General features: G+C 29.3%; 1 protein-coding gene across 1 annotated transcript; it reads right to left on the bottom strand.

Annotated features, from left to right (window-relative positions):
• Window positions 1-502: 502 nt before the first annotated feature.
• On the bottom strand, window positions 503-19,548 carry LOC107439687 (NFX1-type zinc finger-containing protein 1). The gene is made up of 2 exons (XM_043048534.3): window positions 19,283-19,548; window positions 503-7,699 (listed from the first exon to the last, which is right to left on the bottom strand). Exon 2 carries the CDS (start codon window positions 7,595-7,597, stop codon window positions 1,106-1,108), a length of 6,492 nt encoding a protein of 2,163 aa, XP_042904468.2. The 5' UTR covers window positions 7,598-7,699; window positions 19,283-19,548; the 3' UTR covers window positions 503-1,105.
• Window positions 19,549-20,417: the final 869 nt, after the last annotated feature.

The following is a 20,417-nucleotide window of genomic DNA, read 5'->3' as shown; positions in this document are numbered from 1 at the left end:
GAAATAGACAAATAGTGAAATATTTTCCACATAACTTTAGATTTATTCAAAATAAATCCCTGACGAGCCGGCCAAACCTCAAATTTACTGGACTGTTTCGTTCTCCTAATAGGTAAAAAACGGTAACACAATTTCATTATTAGCATTTAGCTACGAGAAATTACACATTCTAATGTGCCGTGTTATATCAATGACACAGGTATTAAAACATCATTACATCTGATATCTTATGGAACTGCGACCCTTTAAAAATGGTAGCTGACAGAGAAAAAAAAACATCCACTCAGTTTAAAAGTTAAAATAAAATACTACTAATTTTATAAAAGGACCTTTTGTATAGAAGTTTGGGTATAAATCAAGAAACCAGTATTTAATACAAGTTTCAATACTCGGTATTTCGAAATTACAGGAGATTAAAAAATGAAAACGGTAATAAGCCTTATAAAAATATTTATATACAATATAAAACTGAAAAATCAATACATTAACATACAACTCTGAATAAACTACAAAGTTAAACTAGAATTTATTACGGAATAAAATTAAATACCATCAAAATCTTTGTGCATATGTTAACAATTAATAATGTACTATAAATTCACATATTTGATTTCTTATCCACACTTAATGCAAAAGTTTCTACGTCGCAATCACAAAATATAAATATCCAAATTTGCATTTTAGCAACTGCTTTAAGGAATAGTTAATGTTGCGTGGAAGATGCAGTTTTTCTGCATTAAGTTCTCTCAGACCCAATAAAGCTGCCCAGTCTGAAATGCATTTCAGCAAATCTGAATTTCTGAAAGTCTAAGTCATAATATATTTTTTCAGGTAATTCCAATGTTTTAGTTTCAGGTAATTCAATGTTAAGGCACACAGAAAGTCTTAACGAAGAAACAGAAAGTCTTAATTACAGAAAGTCTTAACGAAGGAAAATGATAAGCTAAATTATATTTTGATTCCAGAGATTACAGAAAAATCAATGCATTATGCATACAACTCAATAAAACTAGCATTAATCACAGAATAAAATCCCATTCTTTTAAAAGTATTGTGTACAAGTTAATAACTGATAATACATAATAACTTCACGTATAGTGACTTCTTATCCACATTCATGGCAAAAAGTTTCTTCGTCACATTCAGCAAAATATAAATGTCCAAATTTGCATTTTTGCCACTGCTTTAAGGAATAGTTAATGAAGCGTGTAAGAAAGATTTTTTCAACATTCAGTTCTCTAAAACTCGAATTCGATAAAGCTGCCCACTCCGAAGTACATTTCAGCAAATCTGAATCCCTGAAAGGCTTATAAGTCTTAATGTACTTTATAAGGTTACTCCAATGTTTTTGTTTGTGAAGTACAAGAAGATTCGTACGCTCTGTGAAAGTCTGACGAAGAAAGTACTGAAAAAATTTACTTATTAAAGTCAAACGAACTATTTCCCAATTTAGTTCCTGCATTTGCTGATCAGAGGAAGTTAAATAATCGTCACGAAGAATAGGAAAAATCCAAGACATGGTAGTTTTCATATAAGATATCAATTCTGTGGTATACGGTATGCAAGCAGACTTCAGGTCAGGTTCGTTCATTTCAAAAAATTTTACATTTTCGAACATTAAAATCAATTTAATGAAATTTTTCATAACCATTATTTCTCGATTGGTTTTGTTTTTCTTCGATGAAAGAACAGATTTTAAAGAGGAATAATCATCGCTCAAAAGTTCAGCTTCGATTCTGATAACTGGCAATACTTCACTGGTTTGTTCATTTAATGCTTTTCCTCTGAGTTTGACTTTCCTAACATCGATTATGTAACTTTTAATCAAGTTTCCAAAATGGAAATTTTTTCTTATCGCTGTTTTACATTTGGGGCAACTTTTCACCCGAAGATTTTTAGAAACTGAACTTTCTTGGATTAAATGCAGAGATAGAAATTCTGATTCAAATACATGGTTACAGTCTTCCAACAATATATATTTTTCGTTAGATATTACCCTTCCACTTCTTAATGTACGCTTTTCCGTTAAATCGAATAGTTCGTTTTCGGGATCACAAATTTTGCAGACTTCAGGACACGGTTCGCCACAATAGCCTAAACAAGCATGACCACATTCTAATATTTCTGGACAATTTTTATCACAAGGAGTACGATCACACAGTTCATGACACAAACGTGAACACCGTTTATGAATACAGACCCATGTGCATGGTTTATAGCACGGATAACACAATTCACCGCACCTTTTGGAGCATTTATTGTGGTCGCACCAATTTGCACACCATCTTTTACAAGGTGGACAACTTTTGGAACAAATCGATTCACATCCATGGCCACAAATCAATGTTTTTTTGCATTTCTTATTGCATTCGATGTGCAAACGGCCCTGATGACAAAGACCACAGGTGCCTTCACAAAAATGTTGACATGGCATTTTCACATCACACGGTGTGCGGCACGTATTCATAAGATATTCTGAATTACCTTTATTGTAGCATTTATCTTGGAAATCATGGTCACAAACAGTGGATTTAAAAGTGCACAATTTTTCACATTTCGTAGAGCAAATTTCACTGCATTTGTTGGTGCAGATATGACCACATGGTAAGAATTTTTTACACTCGTCAAGACATATGATTTCTTCTATACTCATAAAGCATTCAGTAGAAACGTCATGACCGCAGGGGAGCAATTTGATGCAAGTTTCAGTACATTTTATTTCACTATCCTTGAGGTAACATGCAATATTTGTTTCATGGCCACATGGTAAAAGTTTCTTGCACAATACTACACATTTAGTGGAACAACTTTCACTGCACTTGGAGGGGCAAATATGACCACATGATAAGAGTTTTTTACACTTATCAAGACATTTTATTTCTTCTATATTCTTAAAGCACTTAGTAGAAATTTCATGACCACATTTGAGCATTTTGATGCAAGTTTCATGGCATATTATTTCTCGATCCTTGCGGTAGCATGCTACATTTATGTCATGTCCACATGGTAAAATTTTTGTACAAATCACAGGACAGTTAAGCTTACTATATTTGCGGAAACATGCTACTTCTATTTCATGGCCACACTCTTCAATCTTTACCATGACAGGAACAAGACATTCACCACATTCTTGAAAACATTTTTTCTGACATGGATGATCTTCGGAACAAGATTTCCCGCAAGGCTTATAGCAAGTGACCTTCAAGTGTTCCTGGTCATCAGGATGACACTTTCTAGGACAAACGTGCCCACATTCAAGGCGAAACTCACACATTAAATTACAACCTCCATCCTGAACAAAATCATTTTCATTCGCAACAAAACTACACATTTCTGGGTGATTTTGACATCTAAGTTCAAGTGAGTTTCCTATGCTATTAGTCTCTTTCAATAAAGCAATTATTTTACTCCAAATTATGCTGTTTTCGGCTAAAACCTGAAAATTGCCAATACAATAGAGACCTTTCTTTGCTCTAGATAATGCAACACAGATTCGATTAGGAATTTTCAAAAAACCAATTTCCCCCGATTGATTGGATCGCACGAATGAAACTAGTATTATGTCATTTTCCTCACCTTGAAAATTATCTACAACTGTAATTCTTACCCCTTCGAGTATTCCTTTCGCCAACTTTTTAATCTCAAATAGCTGTCCAGAATAAGTCGTCAAAATTGTAATTTGAGAAGGATCATAGTTTTGTAGAATGAGATATCTACACAGTTTAATTAAAAATCTTGCTTCATGCTGATTTACTTTGCTCTTTGAATCTCCTTCTTGAAATTCGAGATTACTGTGCGATAAGAAAAATACATTTTTTGCGAATCCTTTGATGTTTTCATACTCTGAAACAGATTCATGATTCTCCAAATCTTTGTAGATATGGGGCACGAGTAATCTTGCCACATCAGGTCTCATGCGATGCTGAATTTTGAGCTGTTGGCATTCCATTCCATTTTTTACCATTCTTTCAAACAATGACACATTTAAACTATATTTAACAGATAACAAATGAACAGTAGGGCTGGGCCTCAGCTGTTGATGATCTCCAATTAATATTACATGTTGAGTTTTTGGAGCAAGAGAAGTAACAATATGGCTTTCTAATATTTCTGCTGCTTCCTCAACTATCACAATTTTAGGATTTAAGAATTCAATTATGTGTTTGTACTTAGCTGCTCCAGTTGTTGTCATGCCAACAATGTCTGCTTTTTGACACAAATACCCATCTTCCAAGGATCTCAATTCATTAAGCTCTTTATACAGTTCTCGAAATTTTTGTTGCGTACCTAAGGTTTCCGCTTGCTTGTTTTCTATATACAGTTGCCACCAAAATTTATATAACTGCCATCTTTTATCAATAGAAAGCCTCCAAACATCATTTATATCACTTGCTTCTACTTCTGACATTTTTTCGTTGTCGTAAAGCTTTTGGCGAATGTATTTTTTTAAGCCTTTCTTGCCGCCCTGTGTTTTCCATTCACTTTTTTGTGGTGCAACGACCTTTCTTTTACGCTTTTGCGCTGGTAAATCAAAAGATACGTCGGCGAATTCTTCCGAGTCAATTTTTCTTTGGTCTTCTATGTATTCAATATCATCGATATCTGCTTCATCTAATTCCTCTTCGATATCGATAAAATGATTGCCCGCTACAGAAATTTCAAATTGCTCTTTAAAATAATCAGCCACTTTTTGCAACTCCTGATGTAACCGTATACGTTCACGGACGTCGTCTTCATTTATCAATTTCAATTGTAGCCAATTAAATATTGCTTGATTTCTCTCAAAATTAATTTTATTAAATCTTCTAAGAGACTGAAATTGATGAGATGGTATGCAGTTTCCCAACATCTCTTCGCTTATAACATGTTTCGAAGCTACTTTCATAGAATTTCTTTTAAAAGCGATCGTTTTATTCAATTTTTCCAGGTCTGCTCTGTGCGCCCGCATATAACGTTTTTCGATTCGTTTATTTTGTTCTTGCTTGATCTTTCTTTCACCATCAAGGGTGGCATACTCTCTTTGAAGATTTCTAATAAAAAAAGTCACCCAATACTTATAAAGTTGCCATCTTCCATAACTATCCAACCAACTAACATCTCTTATGCGATGTGCAACATTTTCGGGCAATGGAGTACAATACTTTAGGATATTTGAAATACATTCATTAATCATTTCTTTACAGTCTGTACCATTTTTAAAAAACTTCCATTGCATAGGCTCGTTTAAATTTAAAATAATGTTACGCAATTCTATGGAATACACAGGGAAAAAAGATAAATCAGTCCCCTCGTTTTCCTCATCAGAGTCAGAAAATTCAACCTCTTCAAACTGCAAACTATTAACAGCTCCTTCAGACAAACCAAGCCACTCGTGTAACACATCATTCTTACCAGTAACTCTATGAGAACTTAATGAATACTTATGATCAAGAGGAATGCACTCGCTAATATCTCCAATTTTCAAAACTGTTTGGTTCGACATTTCCATAGATAACCTTTTCGACTCTATTTGTCTCCTTAAATCAAACAGTTCTCTTTGTTTCGATTGAATATTATCAAATACAGAGTTGGGTATATTTGATTTATAGTTCAAATGCCGTTTTAAATTCAATAGCTGAAACTTTTCCAAAGCTTCGGTTTTACCACGACCACCTATTCTTACGATTTTTTGAGTGAACACAGAAACACCCTCGAGAAACTGATCTAAAGCATGATTCGTGTAACACACTATCAAAATTGGAGATTTCTGCAATTTTAAAGACACATTTTTATTGAAATTATGCAATAGCAACTGCACAATTCTTAGGCCGATGTATGTTTTACCAGTCCCCGGTGGACCTTGAATAACAGCAAATTCTTTGGTTACAGCAGATTTCAAAGCAGCGAACTGTGAAGGATCTAGGCTTAATTCAGAACATGATGGCCAAGCATTATCATTTAGAACTGGTATTTTTTTAGCATTTACTTCTACTTCTGGTGGATATATATAATTTGCATCAGTTACCATTCTACTTATTCTCCCCCCTCTAACTGTTGTTTCCACCACATCCAGTTTGATCAATTGCTTATTTAAAGGTATGAGAAGAGGACGAAAATCATACGTAGTACTTTCATTTAAATATGCAGGTTTAGAAACTTCTTTCTCCACGCTTACGATGTACCGTTGCATGGGTAACTTTTCCTCATCTAGTTCAGACAGAGCTTTAAGGTTGTGGCGGTAAGCTTCGAAATAGGCAGTGGTTTCAATGACAGTGAAATTTCTTTGAGGGCTGAGACTTAAAACTTCATCAGTTAACTCCTCAAAACGCAAAATAAGCTTGCCTTCTGCCAATTTCTTTATATTTCTCTCAGCAACAGTTGCAAAAAGCATTGTTTCAAAATCATCATCAGTCAAGCAAAGCAAAGAGCCCGTAAGGAAACGTTTGCTATATTCCCACTTTATGTCGACAAAGTTTGCATCGGAAAATAGAGCAATATGAACGAGACCAGCATTTACATACTGCTGGGAAATAATATGCACGTCTTCGTATACTCGTACATTTTTACAATTTTTCAAAGGTTTTCCACTCTGTTTCAAATCTTGATATTCCGCTATTCCATCACGTAACGGTTTCACGTAATCCTCCCTTAAAAGACGAAATTGCACATCGAGGTAATGTTCTGTGCCTTCGTAACTACCGGCTACTAAGTTAGGACGAAGGAAAGCAGAAGAGCGTATGTCTTCTGCAATCGGCAAAACAGGAATAGAGCGATAATTTTCTGGTGGTTCAGCAAGTTGCAGTTTTTCGTTTTCACACATGGTTTTTGCTTGAGAAGGAGTGAAGTTTTCGAGAAATAAATCATTTCGGTTATTGATGTCATCGAGAGTTTCTTTAACGGCTTCATATTCAGCAGAGTGGACCAAGAAATCATCACAAGTTTTCCGGAGTTGCGGTAATAGTTTAATAAGCAAATCAGACGACAAAGAAGGAAATTGCATTTGAAGCTTAGCAAGTAAACTAGATAGGCTAATTAAAGAGTCGAGGTGATGCTTTTGCGGTGAACCCAAGTGGAAAGATATCAAATACTTTTGTATTCTACTCAGGAAACTTTTCGTATCATTTATTTTAAAGATCAAAGAACGAACGTGAAGTTGCATACAAGCTGATAAAGCTTTGCCAATTATTAACAACATAGTTGCTGTTGCATCCCAATCAGTAGCCTGATGCAGGGATAAGAAAAATCCATTTTCTTCCAGAAGAATAGTTAATAGAAGCTCCTCGGGAGTCGGTAGCAGCAACAAAGATTTCATAGAATCCAGTGACATCGTCTTTGAATCATTCTGAGAAAGGTGTTGATTTTGTTCTACCTTCGGCTTATGATGATGATTCTTGTTTCTTTGGTCAAAACCCCCTCTTCTTTGAAAATTACTGCGATTCGGTGGTCCGTTACCGTTTGTTCTGTTTCTGGTACCTGATTGGGTATTTTCAGTCCGGACATTTTTAGGGAAATCTAACCGACGACCTCTGTTGTATATTGGATGCATGTTTCTTCCTCGAGCGAACCCACTGAAGAGTGAGTTTTGAAGAGAGGAATCTGGAGGCTCCCTTGATGACATTCTTAGAACAAAAGATGCTTTAAATCTTTAACTCTATCACCTGAAGAACTTTGCAGTGTTTCATACCTCAAGAGATTATATCAGCTTTCCTAATGAGAAACCCTAAAAAGAAAAAAAAAAGTAGATATTTGTTAATGTAAAAAAAAGTATTCCCGCAACAGCCCAGTGTAAGCCAAAGGGTCATGAAGGTTAAGAGTCTACAATTTCGTGACAAACGATATGATTGCAGCGATGTGATCAGCGTTGAGCACAGGGAATCTTTACTTCCCCGGCCAGCTGGTACCCATTGATCTCGAACCGTCACTGGGAATCGAACCTCAGTTCTTCACAATAATTCAGTGCCTAGACCACTGGGCCATTGCGCTTTATATATTAATGTGAGTGATTGAAATAAGAGAACGATCATAGTCGCTTTGGTGAATGTGCACCAATACTAGGTGCAGATATCATTTTGCATAACTAATTCAATATAACACTTAGAAATAGTACATAAATTACCAATCCATTTAATTATGCATCGAAGTAACCACCTGTCTTAATGCACTTTTGAACCCGGTTGTAAAAATTTCAGAAAAAAAACTTTGAAGTTCTCCAGTGCAGCGGATCCCAAATGGTGTTCCGCGGAATCCTAGGGTTCCATGGAAGAGTTAAAGGGGTTCTACAAGTTAGAACATTCTACAACCAGCGATGAGTTTTAAAAAATATATTATCATATTTAGACATAACCTATAATTCATAATTTATTTAATCTTTTGGTTGCCTTAAACAAATTATTTCAAGCCAATGAAACAGAAATGGCATTTTTCAGAAGAAAAAAATTATTTTTTAAAACATTATAACGAACAAATTATTGAAAAGTACAAACATTTATAAAACTTTGCATTAGTATTTCCTCAAATCAAGATAAAGCAATTAAATTCATTAATTTAATAAATAAAAAGAAACTCGTTTCCCTAATGGACATTTTCAACGTTTATAACAGTTCTGTTCATTCTTCATCTCGAAGTAAACAATAATTTGGCTCATTTTATTCATTTTCAACTTATTTATATACACCAAAAACAAATTCATAACTATGCAACATAGACTGCAAATTTAACTGTCGGATATAAAACATAATTTAAGAGTGTTAATGATAAAACGATGAAAAATCTTCATTCCTCTAACTAAATCTTTTACAAGTTATAACGTTCACAATTACCTTAATAAACTTTATTCATAAATTCCGGGTTCCACCTAAAAACGTTTGATTATTTAGGACTCCCTAGTCGAAAAAATTGGGAAACCGCTGCTTTAGAGGACACTTTACCGCTGACCCCTAAAGAAAGGATACTACGAATTAATTTACATTTACAGATATTGTGAACAAGATTTCTTTTCTTTGAAGTCTGCACAGGAAAAAAATTCGAGGCTCCACTGAACATCACCTTTGTATGTATATCACAAAAAAGTAAATATAATTTATATTTATTTTTTTTTTTTGAATATTTATTTTATATTCAAAATATTTATTTTATATTATTTATTGATATATTTGTATATATCAATGCATAAATTTTCAAAAAAATTAACACTTCCATTTCTGAGAAAAAGGAAATTTTCTCTAGAAGTAAAACACAGTCTCTATTCCAGCAAAAAAATAAAAATAAATAAATAAATAAAAATAATTTTTTTTTTCCATTTCGGTCTAAGCTTTTCATTTTGAACAAAAAAGTCAGAATTGTGACTGATATTGCTTTTTTGTACCTAAAATTTTTAATGCTCTTGCATTTTTTTTTTTTTTTAATTAACTGATTATGTTAATATTTTTGGTATCTTTTTCTGCTGTGTGATTAAAATGTGACAAACATGAATATTAAACAAAATAAAAAAAATTTAATTTATTTCGTAAAAAACTGCTTTATTTTTGCAATATCATTTGTGCTTCTTATGCTCCTAATTCAGAAAGTGATATAACATTGTAACATTTTTAAACTTTTTAGTATTTTTTTAAAAAAAATGTTTTTATTATAAGTTTTAATAATTTTCAATTTTTTTTTTTTTTTTTTTTTACATGTTTAATTTTTTTTTTACATGTTTTAATATGTCAAACTGGAACAAAATCCTAAGTCTTCATGCTATTACGTATATATAAAAAAAAATATTAACTTTCGCAGTTAGTGTTGATCTTCATATTCCAAAATTTAAATAGTAATTTAATTATATTAAATACCATGAAAAAAAATTAAAAATCATTAATTTATTTCATATAAAATTCTCTCATTTCGCCTAATGAGTCAGTTTTTATGCTCCAAAATTTCACACAAAAATTTGTTATCTTATGTTTTCAATATTTAAGGCTAGAATATTTAATTTATAATCCAAGCGTAAAAATTATAATTTTAGTTTCTTGGTTATTAAATGTTCTATTAATCATAATAAAGGTTTATAGCATTAATTTCCGTAAATCTTTCTGTTTCTCTTTTTTTCTTTAAGTTCAAACATGTTTGGCTTAAACAAAATTTTTTTAAAAAATTGTTCTGTTTAATATAGTAGTTGTGATTTTCGAATTCAAAAATTAAGGAGTAATGTAATATGAATTTCTTTTTTCTTTTGTTAAATATGGAAGCATTTTAAAATTTTTAAACTAATTATTCACGATGGCTAAGTGGTTAGAGCACTTAGTTGTCGTTGTAAGGTACGGCGTTTATTGAGGCTGCTTGAAGTCAAACCAGCTTCAGATTGATGGATACCAGCTTTTCTGTTAAATAAAGGCGGTCGGTGCGTAATGCTGACCATATTTTCACCATCATGCCGTTGGTCACTTAATTGCGGAGATTTAACCTCCATTAAACACATTTTATGCACAGAAAAATTTGTAAAAAGATTATACATTTCACAAGCTAGTTACTTTATCACTTTTGAGAATTGCAAATGTTTCACTTATTACATAAATAAACTTTTAGAATGTTCTTTTCTTCCCTCAAAACATCGTATTAATTCCGATTATTCAATTTTATTTATTTCAAAATCCAAATTTAAACTTTTTACAAGTAAATATAAACTAATGAAAACGCAATTTAACCATAAATTAATGATCATATAGAATTATTCATTATTAATGCATAATTATTTTTAATTTTGGTGCTAAAAGTTAGTAAGCGAAGTTGGGCGACATTCTTGCTTCGTTCCTTTTTCTTTTATTTACGCAATAGAATTTTACTCTCGAAAAGTTTTAACAGAAAAAAACTCTTCGGTTCAAGGGATAGCGTCTTTGACTTCCAATGAGGAGACCAAGGTTCGAATCCCAGCGAAGGTTGGTTGATTCGAATCCTGCTCCTGGCTAGCACCAACTACAGTGCTGACAAAAAATATCATCTATGGTAGAATGATCATGGGCTAGAATCCCCTAGCAATCGGACTAACCATTTCGTGGTTTCATCTATGTAACGCAAATGCGGCTTAGTTTAATCGAAAAGTTTTCCACGAAAGATAGTTTGGCCCAATGCTAGATCCAGGAGTTGCCTTGTCCTCTGGGTAGGGTTCAAAATTATATGAACAGAGTTAAACACTGGAAGTCGTTAACTCAGAATCGGGTTGGCTGTTTAACGCCTGTTATAGATAAAATATATTTTTATAATTTCAGTAGCTTGATTTTGGTTAATTTTGATCATAACATACATTAGTTCATTGAGATGAGTGGCTATGAAAGATTAATTTATGAGGATTCGATAAATAGGGTAAAGATTTTTAACAATTAATTAATTATTTTATAAAATAATCTAGTATTTTTCAATTGAAATCCAGAGATTTTTATCTTTAAATGCAATAATACGTGGAAAAAAATTAAGAATACTATTAGAAGTAACCTGTTTAAGTTAAATAAAATAGAATCAGCTGTTTAAGTTAAATAAAATCGGACAGTTAAAAACAGGGAAGCTTTTCATTACTATGAATATGATGCAGCATTTTTTTTTTCTCCTCAATTTTAATTTGTTTCTCGAATGCTTCATGTATCTTAAATCTTTTCTTTTAAATGCTTTGAAAATTTTCCAATACCTTGAAAAATATTCATGATTCTACAAGACGTTATAATAATGTTTGCAATGTTTGATTACAATTTAGACACGTTTTTTTAACGATAAAATACCCTAAGATAAATTCCAAAATGTGATACATAGTTACTTTTTAATTTTAAACCGCAAGGATAATTAACAAATATGAAATAACTTAAAAAGAAAAGAAAATTTCAATTTATTGAAATTTCGTTTTTTAAAATATCTGAAACATTATCGTATCTTATTCTGAAACATTATTCGTATTTTAAAATATCTGAAACATTTTTAAAATATCTGAAAGGGAATTATTATTAAAATAAGTTGTAACAAAGATAACGTATTAATAATTAATTGGAAAGTAGCTTTTTGACTATTTTAAAATTTTGAAGCAAAATAAGAAAAACTTTGATTATAAGCATGGACATTTGTTAAGCTAGTATAAATTATGTTAAACATTTTAAAATTTCAAACCATTCAAAAATTAACCGTAGGTGGTTATCACAAGATAAGATTTTACCACTTTTAAAACTATTCAAAAATTAAACTTTTCTTATTTTTGTAAAAAATTTTGTACAGTTCATAGATAATAAAAAATTGGAATTCTAAAATAATTTTTAATCTAGCTAATTTATGTCCAAAAATGATCAACAACTTTACTGTTCCGCTAATCTTAACGCTTCTGGCCAACACCCCCTAGAAGAAAGAAGGCTTCAGCACGGATCAATTTAGTATTCCGACGTAACGAACATACTGCGCAATAATAAAAAAAAGAAAAAAAATTTAATAAGAAAAAATTTTTTTTTACATGGAAACATTATCCTCCACAATTTTTCTTTTCCAATTTCTATTTAATTTTTGGCTTCAATAAAAACTTATTAATTTTTTTTTTTGAGGAAGTGATTATTTTTTTATTAATAAACCAAAAAAATAATTTCTAATAATGTTTTACTTCTTAATTCATTATTTTAAGTGCATTTCTTAACACGACACAGTTTTACACAATGCTTATAATACATGTAAATATAACTTACTTACTCTTTAATATATGTAAAAATGTAAATAAGTGTAACCTTAAGTTTTAAGCATTAAATTTGGAATAATAATAAAAAGATAAAAATTTAAATTATAAAAAAAGTATTTTACAGGGAAACATTATCCTCCACAATTTTTCTTTTCAAATTTCTATTTAATTTTCAGCTTCAATAAAAAAATATGTTTGAGGAAGAGATTATTATTTATTAATAAACCAAAAAAATAATTCCTAATAATGTTTTACTTTTTAATTCATTATTTTAAGTGCATTTCTTAACTAGACACAGTTTTACACAAAGCTTATAAATACAACTTATTTACTAACTATTTAATATATGTAAAAATGTTAACAAGTGTAACCTTAAGTTTTAAGCATTAAATTTGGAATAATAAAAAAAGTTTAAAAAAATTAAAAATTAGGCATAAAAAAAATATTTTACATAGGAACATAACCTATATAGCAAAAACGTTACTGAAACATTCATGCAGACACACAACAGTTAGAATGGTTTGCATAGCAACCATTCTAACTGTTAGTTGTGTGTCTGTGTGAATGTTCAATGGTTTGCATAGCAACACCTTCGGCAGCTGTGTGATTCATATCAAGAGAGATAAGTAATGTCACAGCATTTATGTATTATTTTATGTAATTAGAACTTTTGAACAAAATGAAGAGAAAAGTTGGTTTCAAATTCTTTCAAAAGAAATTAAATTTTCACAGAAATCAAATACCCTTTAGTGGCACAAACTAATTTTAAAAAAGTTTAGGAAAAATTATATGTTAACGAAAATTAGGCTTGCAATAATATGGTTTTTTAAAGGCTAAAATTTTTTTTATTAATCTATGATCGGCGATTTTAACTATACCAAATAAATTTTTCGCATTTAACACAGTATTTCTATCAAACACAGGCTAAATGCAGTCTCGTGATTAGCTTTTCTACTGATATGAATGAAAGGAATAAGTTAAGTAATTGAAATAAGACATTGAATCAATAATAAATAATTTTACTGTAATGAGATTTATATAAATAATGAAATTGGCAATTTATGTAGACAAAAAAATAGCTATAATTTAATAATAGAAATAAAATTGCTGGTAATCAAATTTAACAGAAAAATATAATTAAATGGAAGCGCTTTATTTTAGTAGGATACCTTTAACTTACTTGATATATATATATATGGGTCATTCTCACAAAAACAGTCATTTTCATGTCCCCAGTATATTTTATGTTTGTTTTACAGCTTACGAAAAAAAAAAATTCAGGGAAAATGTCCTTCAGAATGCAAGCTAACAAAAAGAATAAAAATAAAATTATCAATTTTTATTTTTTATTTATTTTAGGTAATTAAAATATACCAATATGTCATTCCCTCACTTGTCCCCACTGCTGATTTAAAAAAAGAAAAAAATTGTTTCTGAAATAAAAAATTTTTTTTTACAAATTCGTGTTTTTTATTTCAGAATACTGGAATATAGAATTTAGAAAATCAATTTTAAATTTAATTTCTGATAAAAATATTAACACAGCACTATTTTAAACTTTGTCCCCAGTGTTTCGCGTCATTCCCTCACAACAATGTTCTTATCACCCGCAATCTTCTTAGAATAAAAATATTTTAATAAAAACTTCAGAAGTTAACAACTGGCATCATAGAACAAAATTGCAGTATGTTTCCATCTTCAACTTAAAGAAGCTTTGCTGTGGAATAAATTTGAATGAATCAAACCAGGTAAAATTTTTTACATTTATCATTCCCTCATGTCATTTTTTAGAGTGAAATAAAATACAACTTCATCGAGAAAGTGGATAATTATATGTTGCTTTCTTGTATGAATATAATTGTATGTGATTGACTTCAGAAATTAATTAGGCCTAACTGTTATTTTTAAATTTTATTGAATTCGTCATTCCCTCACTAGTGTATAAAGTGAGGGAATGACGCTGAAGTGAGGGAATGATTCAAGATGTGTACAAATTTTTTTTTGTTCAATCGTGCCAGCCAATTTTATTTCCCAAACCTGTAAAAACTATTAAATATATAAGACTAAATTATAATAAATATTAGATATACTTAGTATGTTATCATTTTCAAACTTTAGGTAGATGTAACTTAGATAAAAACATGTATTAAAATAAAATATCATTCCCTCACTATTAGTGTCATTCCCTCACTTTTTAAATAGTGAAAATAATTAATTTACTTATTAATTAATTTGAAAAATAAATTAAAAAATTAACAAATTAATTTATTAAATTAATTAATTTATTTACTAAATTAATTAATTAATTATTATAAATTAATTAATTATGAATTAATTATTTAAAAAATTAATTAATTTAAATATTAAGTATAATTTATAGGTATATTAAGTATAATATATATAATATAAATTATAATCTTCCTTTATAATGCCATTACATATTTCTATTAATATAAAAAGTTTCAGAACTTTTTATTCACTTTTTTGGGATTTTATGAACTGAAAAATGACAGTTTTCGTGAGAATGACCCATATATATGATTTAAATCATTATTTTATTATTATTATTAATATAGAAATTATATGTTTAAGTTGAAAATTCTTTTCCATTTAACTTAGAAATATACTCTAAAGCACGCCATTCTTTCAAACTCTACTTTCATTGAAGTTTTATAATAAGAAATAAAAGTTTTATCAAAAGAAATAATAAGGGGGTGAACACGTAAATTATTATTAGATATTGGGCTAAACGTGAATAAAAGTAACATAAAATTTTTAAATTATACTTCTCTATTCGATTATAATTTTCAATAATTATAGAATGGAAAATAATTTGCTACTTAATAAACATGTTTCAATTAGAGACCTTTAGCTTTGCTTATTTAAATAAGTACTTTTCAAAAATTTTTAAAATATAAAATTTTTGTATGTAAATAATGAAAAAGACTTATTTTGCTAATATTTTCGAAGAATAGATTCATTTTTTTTAAAATTATTTTATCTAAATTAATTTAGTCCTGCAGAGAATTGAACATTGAGACACAATTTTCAATGGATCGCTGAAGTCAAGCATCACTAGCTGCGGTCAGTGTGCAGGTGAGTGACCACTTTAATCAATCTGCGAAGGCTCCGAGGGTTAAAGTATCAATCGTGAAGTGTTCGAATTCGCATGTAGGTTGTCGGGCTACTAACGTGCAGAAGCCATCTCCCCTGAAGAGGATCAAAATTTGAATGGCTTGTCTTCGATCATCCCCATACATGTTTCCCAGATCCTAGACCTTCGCAAATACCCATTGTGCAGTACTAATGTGATGTAAATAAACGACTGGTGCTACTACTATTAAATTAATTAACAATTTTATATATATATAAATATATATATATATATATATATATATATATATATATAACCGTCATTGAACAGCCGCCCCAAATTTCGGGTTTACGACTATTAATGTTCAACACCGTAGCCTTAGAATTTTGAACCCAATCCAGAAAAGGGAACTCCTGGATCGAGTATTGGGAGAAATTTGCCTTACATGAAGAGGAAGACAACGAGAACCAACCACAGTTAGCCTAACGGCAAGGGGACTCTAACCCATGATCCGTCTACCACTGAGGACATTTCACGTCAGCACTGTAGTTAGTGCACGCCGGATGCAGATTCGTAATGACCAGCCATTGCCAGGATTCAAACCTTGTTCACCTCATTGGAATAATTTAGATGATTACAGGTTTTCTTCAACACGAAGTTAATTGAAAAAATTTCGGGTCTCCCAAAATTATTCTTAAATAGTGGAGGTCACTACACTGAGGTGGTTTTTCCGAGAGGTTTCACCATATATTTATTCACAACATTTGTGAGAGAAACACGTATGAGAGCAATATTTTCTTACAAAAAAAAATTGAACATCATACTTGTTAAAATATTTTAAAGCATCATAATTAAACATTTTAGAATTATTGCTACTTGAAATATTGTGGAAAGAGTGCCCACTTTTAAGTTAAATGAACGTTAGTGCTATCTTCTTTCGCACTATTAGTTGCGAGACAATTAAAATCCTTATTTATATCAATTGATTTTTTTTTAAAAGAAATCATTGATTTAAATCAATTACATTTCAAAACTGATATAATTCTTCCAGGGAAGTCAGAATAGAAATTAGAAAATAAGCAAAAATTTAGTGCCCTTTTTTAATATATATAAGAAAAAAATTTAAGTTTAATGTTATTAGTTTAACACATTTTAATTCCAACCTTTACTTTAAAATTTTTAAGAATATTTTAATTGGACAAATTATTATTTAAATTTATTTGTAACAATAAAACAGATTTTCTTTCAGCTATCGGGAATTTCAAGATTACATTAGAGAATAATAATTTTCCTTTCAATTATTGTAATTATTACATTTTAAAGACATTTAAATAATTCAGCTGATATTAAAGCCCGCATAAATAGGTTTATGCAGGGAAATTTAGGATTTTTGTTCCTCAAGCATATAGATGGTAGCACTTTTTTAGAATTTTTACTCATTGAATGTTTTTCTTTTCCTTTTTACGATTTTCAAAAGAATGGTCAGCACTTGATTTATTTCTTAATGATTTGGCAATTTAAATTTTATTTTGATTCGGTTGTTCTAAGTGTAACTTTATCTTTATTTATATGTGTCCATATCATTATTAGGCCTTACTCTGTGTACATTTAATTTATAATTGTTTGTCATTGTTCTTTGCATTTACATTTCAATTTTTCTAATTGCTTTTTCTTATTTGTTTTTCCATTATGGGGCCTCGGGGAACCGTCAGTTTTTGATTTCACCACTGACAATAGAAAGGCTCAAGTGTGTTAGCAGGCAGTGTGTCCCCTGAGGAAGTGCTGTCCTGCTAACACATGTCTTAAATTTTTCTCATTTTCTGCAATTGTATCTGACTTGTTTTACTGTAATTAATTATTATGTGCTTTGTTTTCATTTAAAAAAAATTTAATTCACATATTTACATGCATTATGTATAACAATAAAACAATTCTTAATACAATTATATTGTTTCAAATATATTATGATATTACAATTACTTTATTAACAAAAATAGGGATATTTCCGTATTGTGATCTGCAGAGCCCACTACAATCACTAAAAGCACCAAATTGATTTTAAACAAAAAAAATTAAAAAAAAAAAAAAACATGTAGATGTTTACCCAGGAATGGTTGATCCTTTTCTTTGATGTTTTTTTTTAGTTTCTCATAGACCGCTGCCCAGCGATTACTCTGCTACAGATCACAGTACGGATATCTCCCCATAAATTGAAATAATTATAAATTTTAGTATCTTTTTAAAAAAAAAAAATCTAATTAAAAGTCTGATTTAAATTTTAAAAAATCAGATTTTTTAGTTTTTAAAGTAAAAAGAATATATATATCGAACCTCGGTTAAAAAAATTTCTGCATCAAAAAACTGGTGTTCCCTCACCATGGAAAGAAACAGAATTCCCAATGGGCAAGAAGAGCCTAGCAAGTATTCTATATAATTATAATTTCTAATTGGAGAAATTTTATTATTAATTTTTCGCTTTTTGATGTAATTAGACATGTTTTTATTAAAGTAAACACATATATAATACAACAGGAGAAATAAAATTTCCTAGAGAAATATTTGTTTTAAAAAAGGGATTTCATAAAGTACTAAGCAAATAACCTCTTCCCAAATTATCAAAGTGCTCTATGTCAACATTAAATAAAGAACATTATATGCAAAAACATAATTTAAACCTGTTATAATCAATTTAATATAGAATGCATAAAAACTTGTTTACTCAAATAAAATTAGACTTTTTTTAAATAATATGAATACTCAAAAAGACATCATTGATTAAAAAAGGTGTTCTTTTAAAGTTAATAATTTATTCTCAAGTCATAATTAAAATATTCAATGAAACATTGAACTAATAACATTATTCGAGAAAAAAAAAATTTTTTAGCAAGTCAAAATTTTTTCAAATATATATATTTTTAATAAATATATTTTTTTAAATGTGTTTTTTTTTTCAATTATAGGAATATTTAAAAGACATTAGTTCAAAAAGGTACTTAAAGCTAATGGTTCTTTTGCAAATTATAATATAAGTATATAAAATGTAGCATTAAATAAATAACATTTTCAAAAAAAAAGTTTTTTCAGCCAGCCATAATTTCGTTTTAATATATTATACATAAAAACTAAAAAAATGAAAGATAAAATAAAATGTGATATCTGTTAAATATATGTTGTGTGTTGTAATATGACACATATTACATATATGATGTTACATTTTCAGAATATATTGCATTAAGTTAACAATAAACTTTAATGAAATATGATTGTTTAAAAATATAACGAGAATTGAAAATAAAATAATTATTCACCAGCACACTTTCATTAAATTGGACACTGATAACTGAAAATATTCTGAGAATATAATAAAGCATACCTAAATGCAAATGAAATATGACTAGATAAACAACATGTAATAAACAGTGAATAATAGAATTTTCATCCTACGCACTTTCACTATCTTGAGATTCGATAACTATTCTAAAAACATTCAATGACAAGATAAAATTTAAAATATCTTCGAAAACTGTACTTACATCGAACAAAAGCAATTAGCTTTTCACATTTAAATAAGTAAGCCACAAACCAGCAAGTTCGAACTTAAATAATTTCTTTCAATTTTAAAAAGAAGACATGACATTATCTAATTTTCATTTAAAAAATTTATGACTCGCAAGCTAATAGTCAGAGTCAATGTTTGTCTCTAATGTAACCAACACATATTTACCGGCACGGGTATTCCCCAAAATCAAACCGAAACTTATATCTGTAAAAACATGTGTTGCCATACTTCCACAAATAATAAAATATTAAGACTGGGGCAGCCGCATTGCTAAGAATCTCAACCAAAACAAAATAACATTATTTGACTCGTGCTGCTATCTAGTGTGAACTGTGGAAAAAAATTTCATTTGAGAACTAATTTTGTATTTAATATAAAATATATTAAATTTTTTAAATAAATCATTCAAAATAAATTATATGACGAATTAAATTGCTATGAATTTTTATATTGAAAATTTTTATGTAGGAAAGTGAATAAAAAGTAATTTTATCAATTAAGTCATTTTAAAAAAAATAATTTTTACTTGTATGAAAATTTATGATGCAGAAAAGTAAACTGTTACTTAAAAATGAAAAGTTTTATTTATTATTTATCATGCATAATATTTATAGTACATATTATTAAATAAATATAAATCATATAAATAAATAAAAATTTCAAATACACATTTAATAAACAAATTCTAAAAAAATGCTGCTAAAAATCTCGTTGCTGGCTGAAATCAAACTACTTGATATTCCAATTACATTTCATCTTAAAACGTAAATTTTTATTTATTTCATTTATTTTTTCAAAAATACATTTTCGTGAATGAGAGAAAACTAAACCGCTTAGTATAATTTATTAAAAAGATAATCAGTAATTTACTTTTCCATGCTGAAACTTTTTTTTTTCTTTTTTAATGGTTAAATATTTTGCATTTCGGAAGCTAACAATTAAAATGAATTATATGCATGTTTATTACACTGTTTTGTAGTTTTCATGACTTCATCAAAAATCTATTACGAAATATAACGATAATTTTTCAAAACGAATATTGTTTTAAATAAATAAAATATTTCAAAATAAAAATTTATTTGGCATCTCACTTACAGATTAGGTCAGTT

The sequence above is a fragment of the Parasteatoda tepidariorum genome, chromosome 2 (assembly GCF_982258835.1).
Source record: "Parasteatoda tepidariorum strain Cologne lab strain chromosome 2, Ptep-v5.0, whole genome shotgun sequence".
Classification (NCBI taxonomy): domain Eukaryota; kingdom Metazoa; phylum Arthropoda; class Arachnida; order Araneae; family Theridiidae; genus Parasteatoda; species Parasteatoda tepidariorum.
Note: the sequence above shows the minus strand (reverse complement) of the source record. Positions and strands in the feature narration are given on the sequence as shown.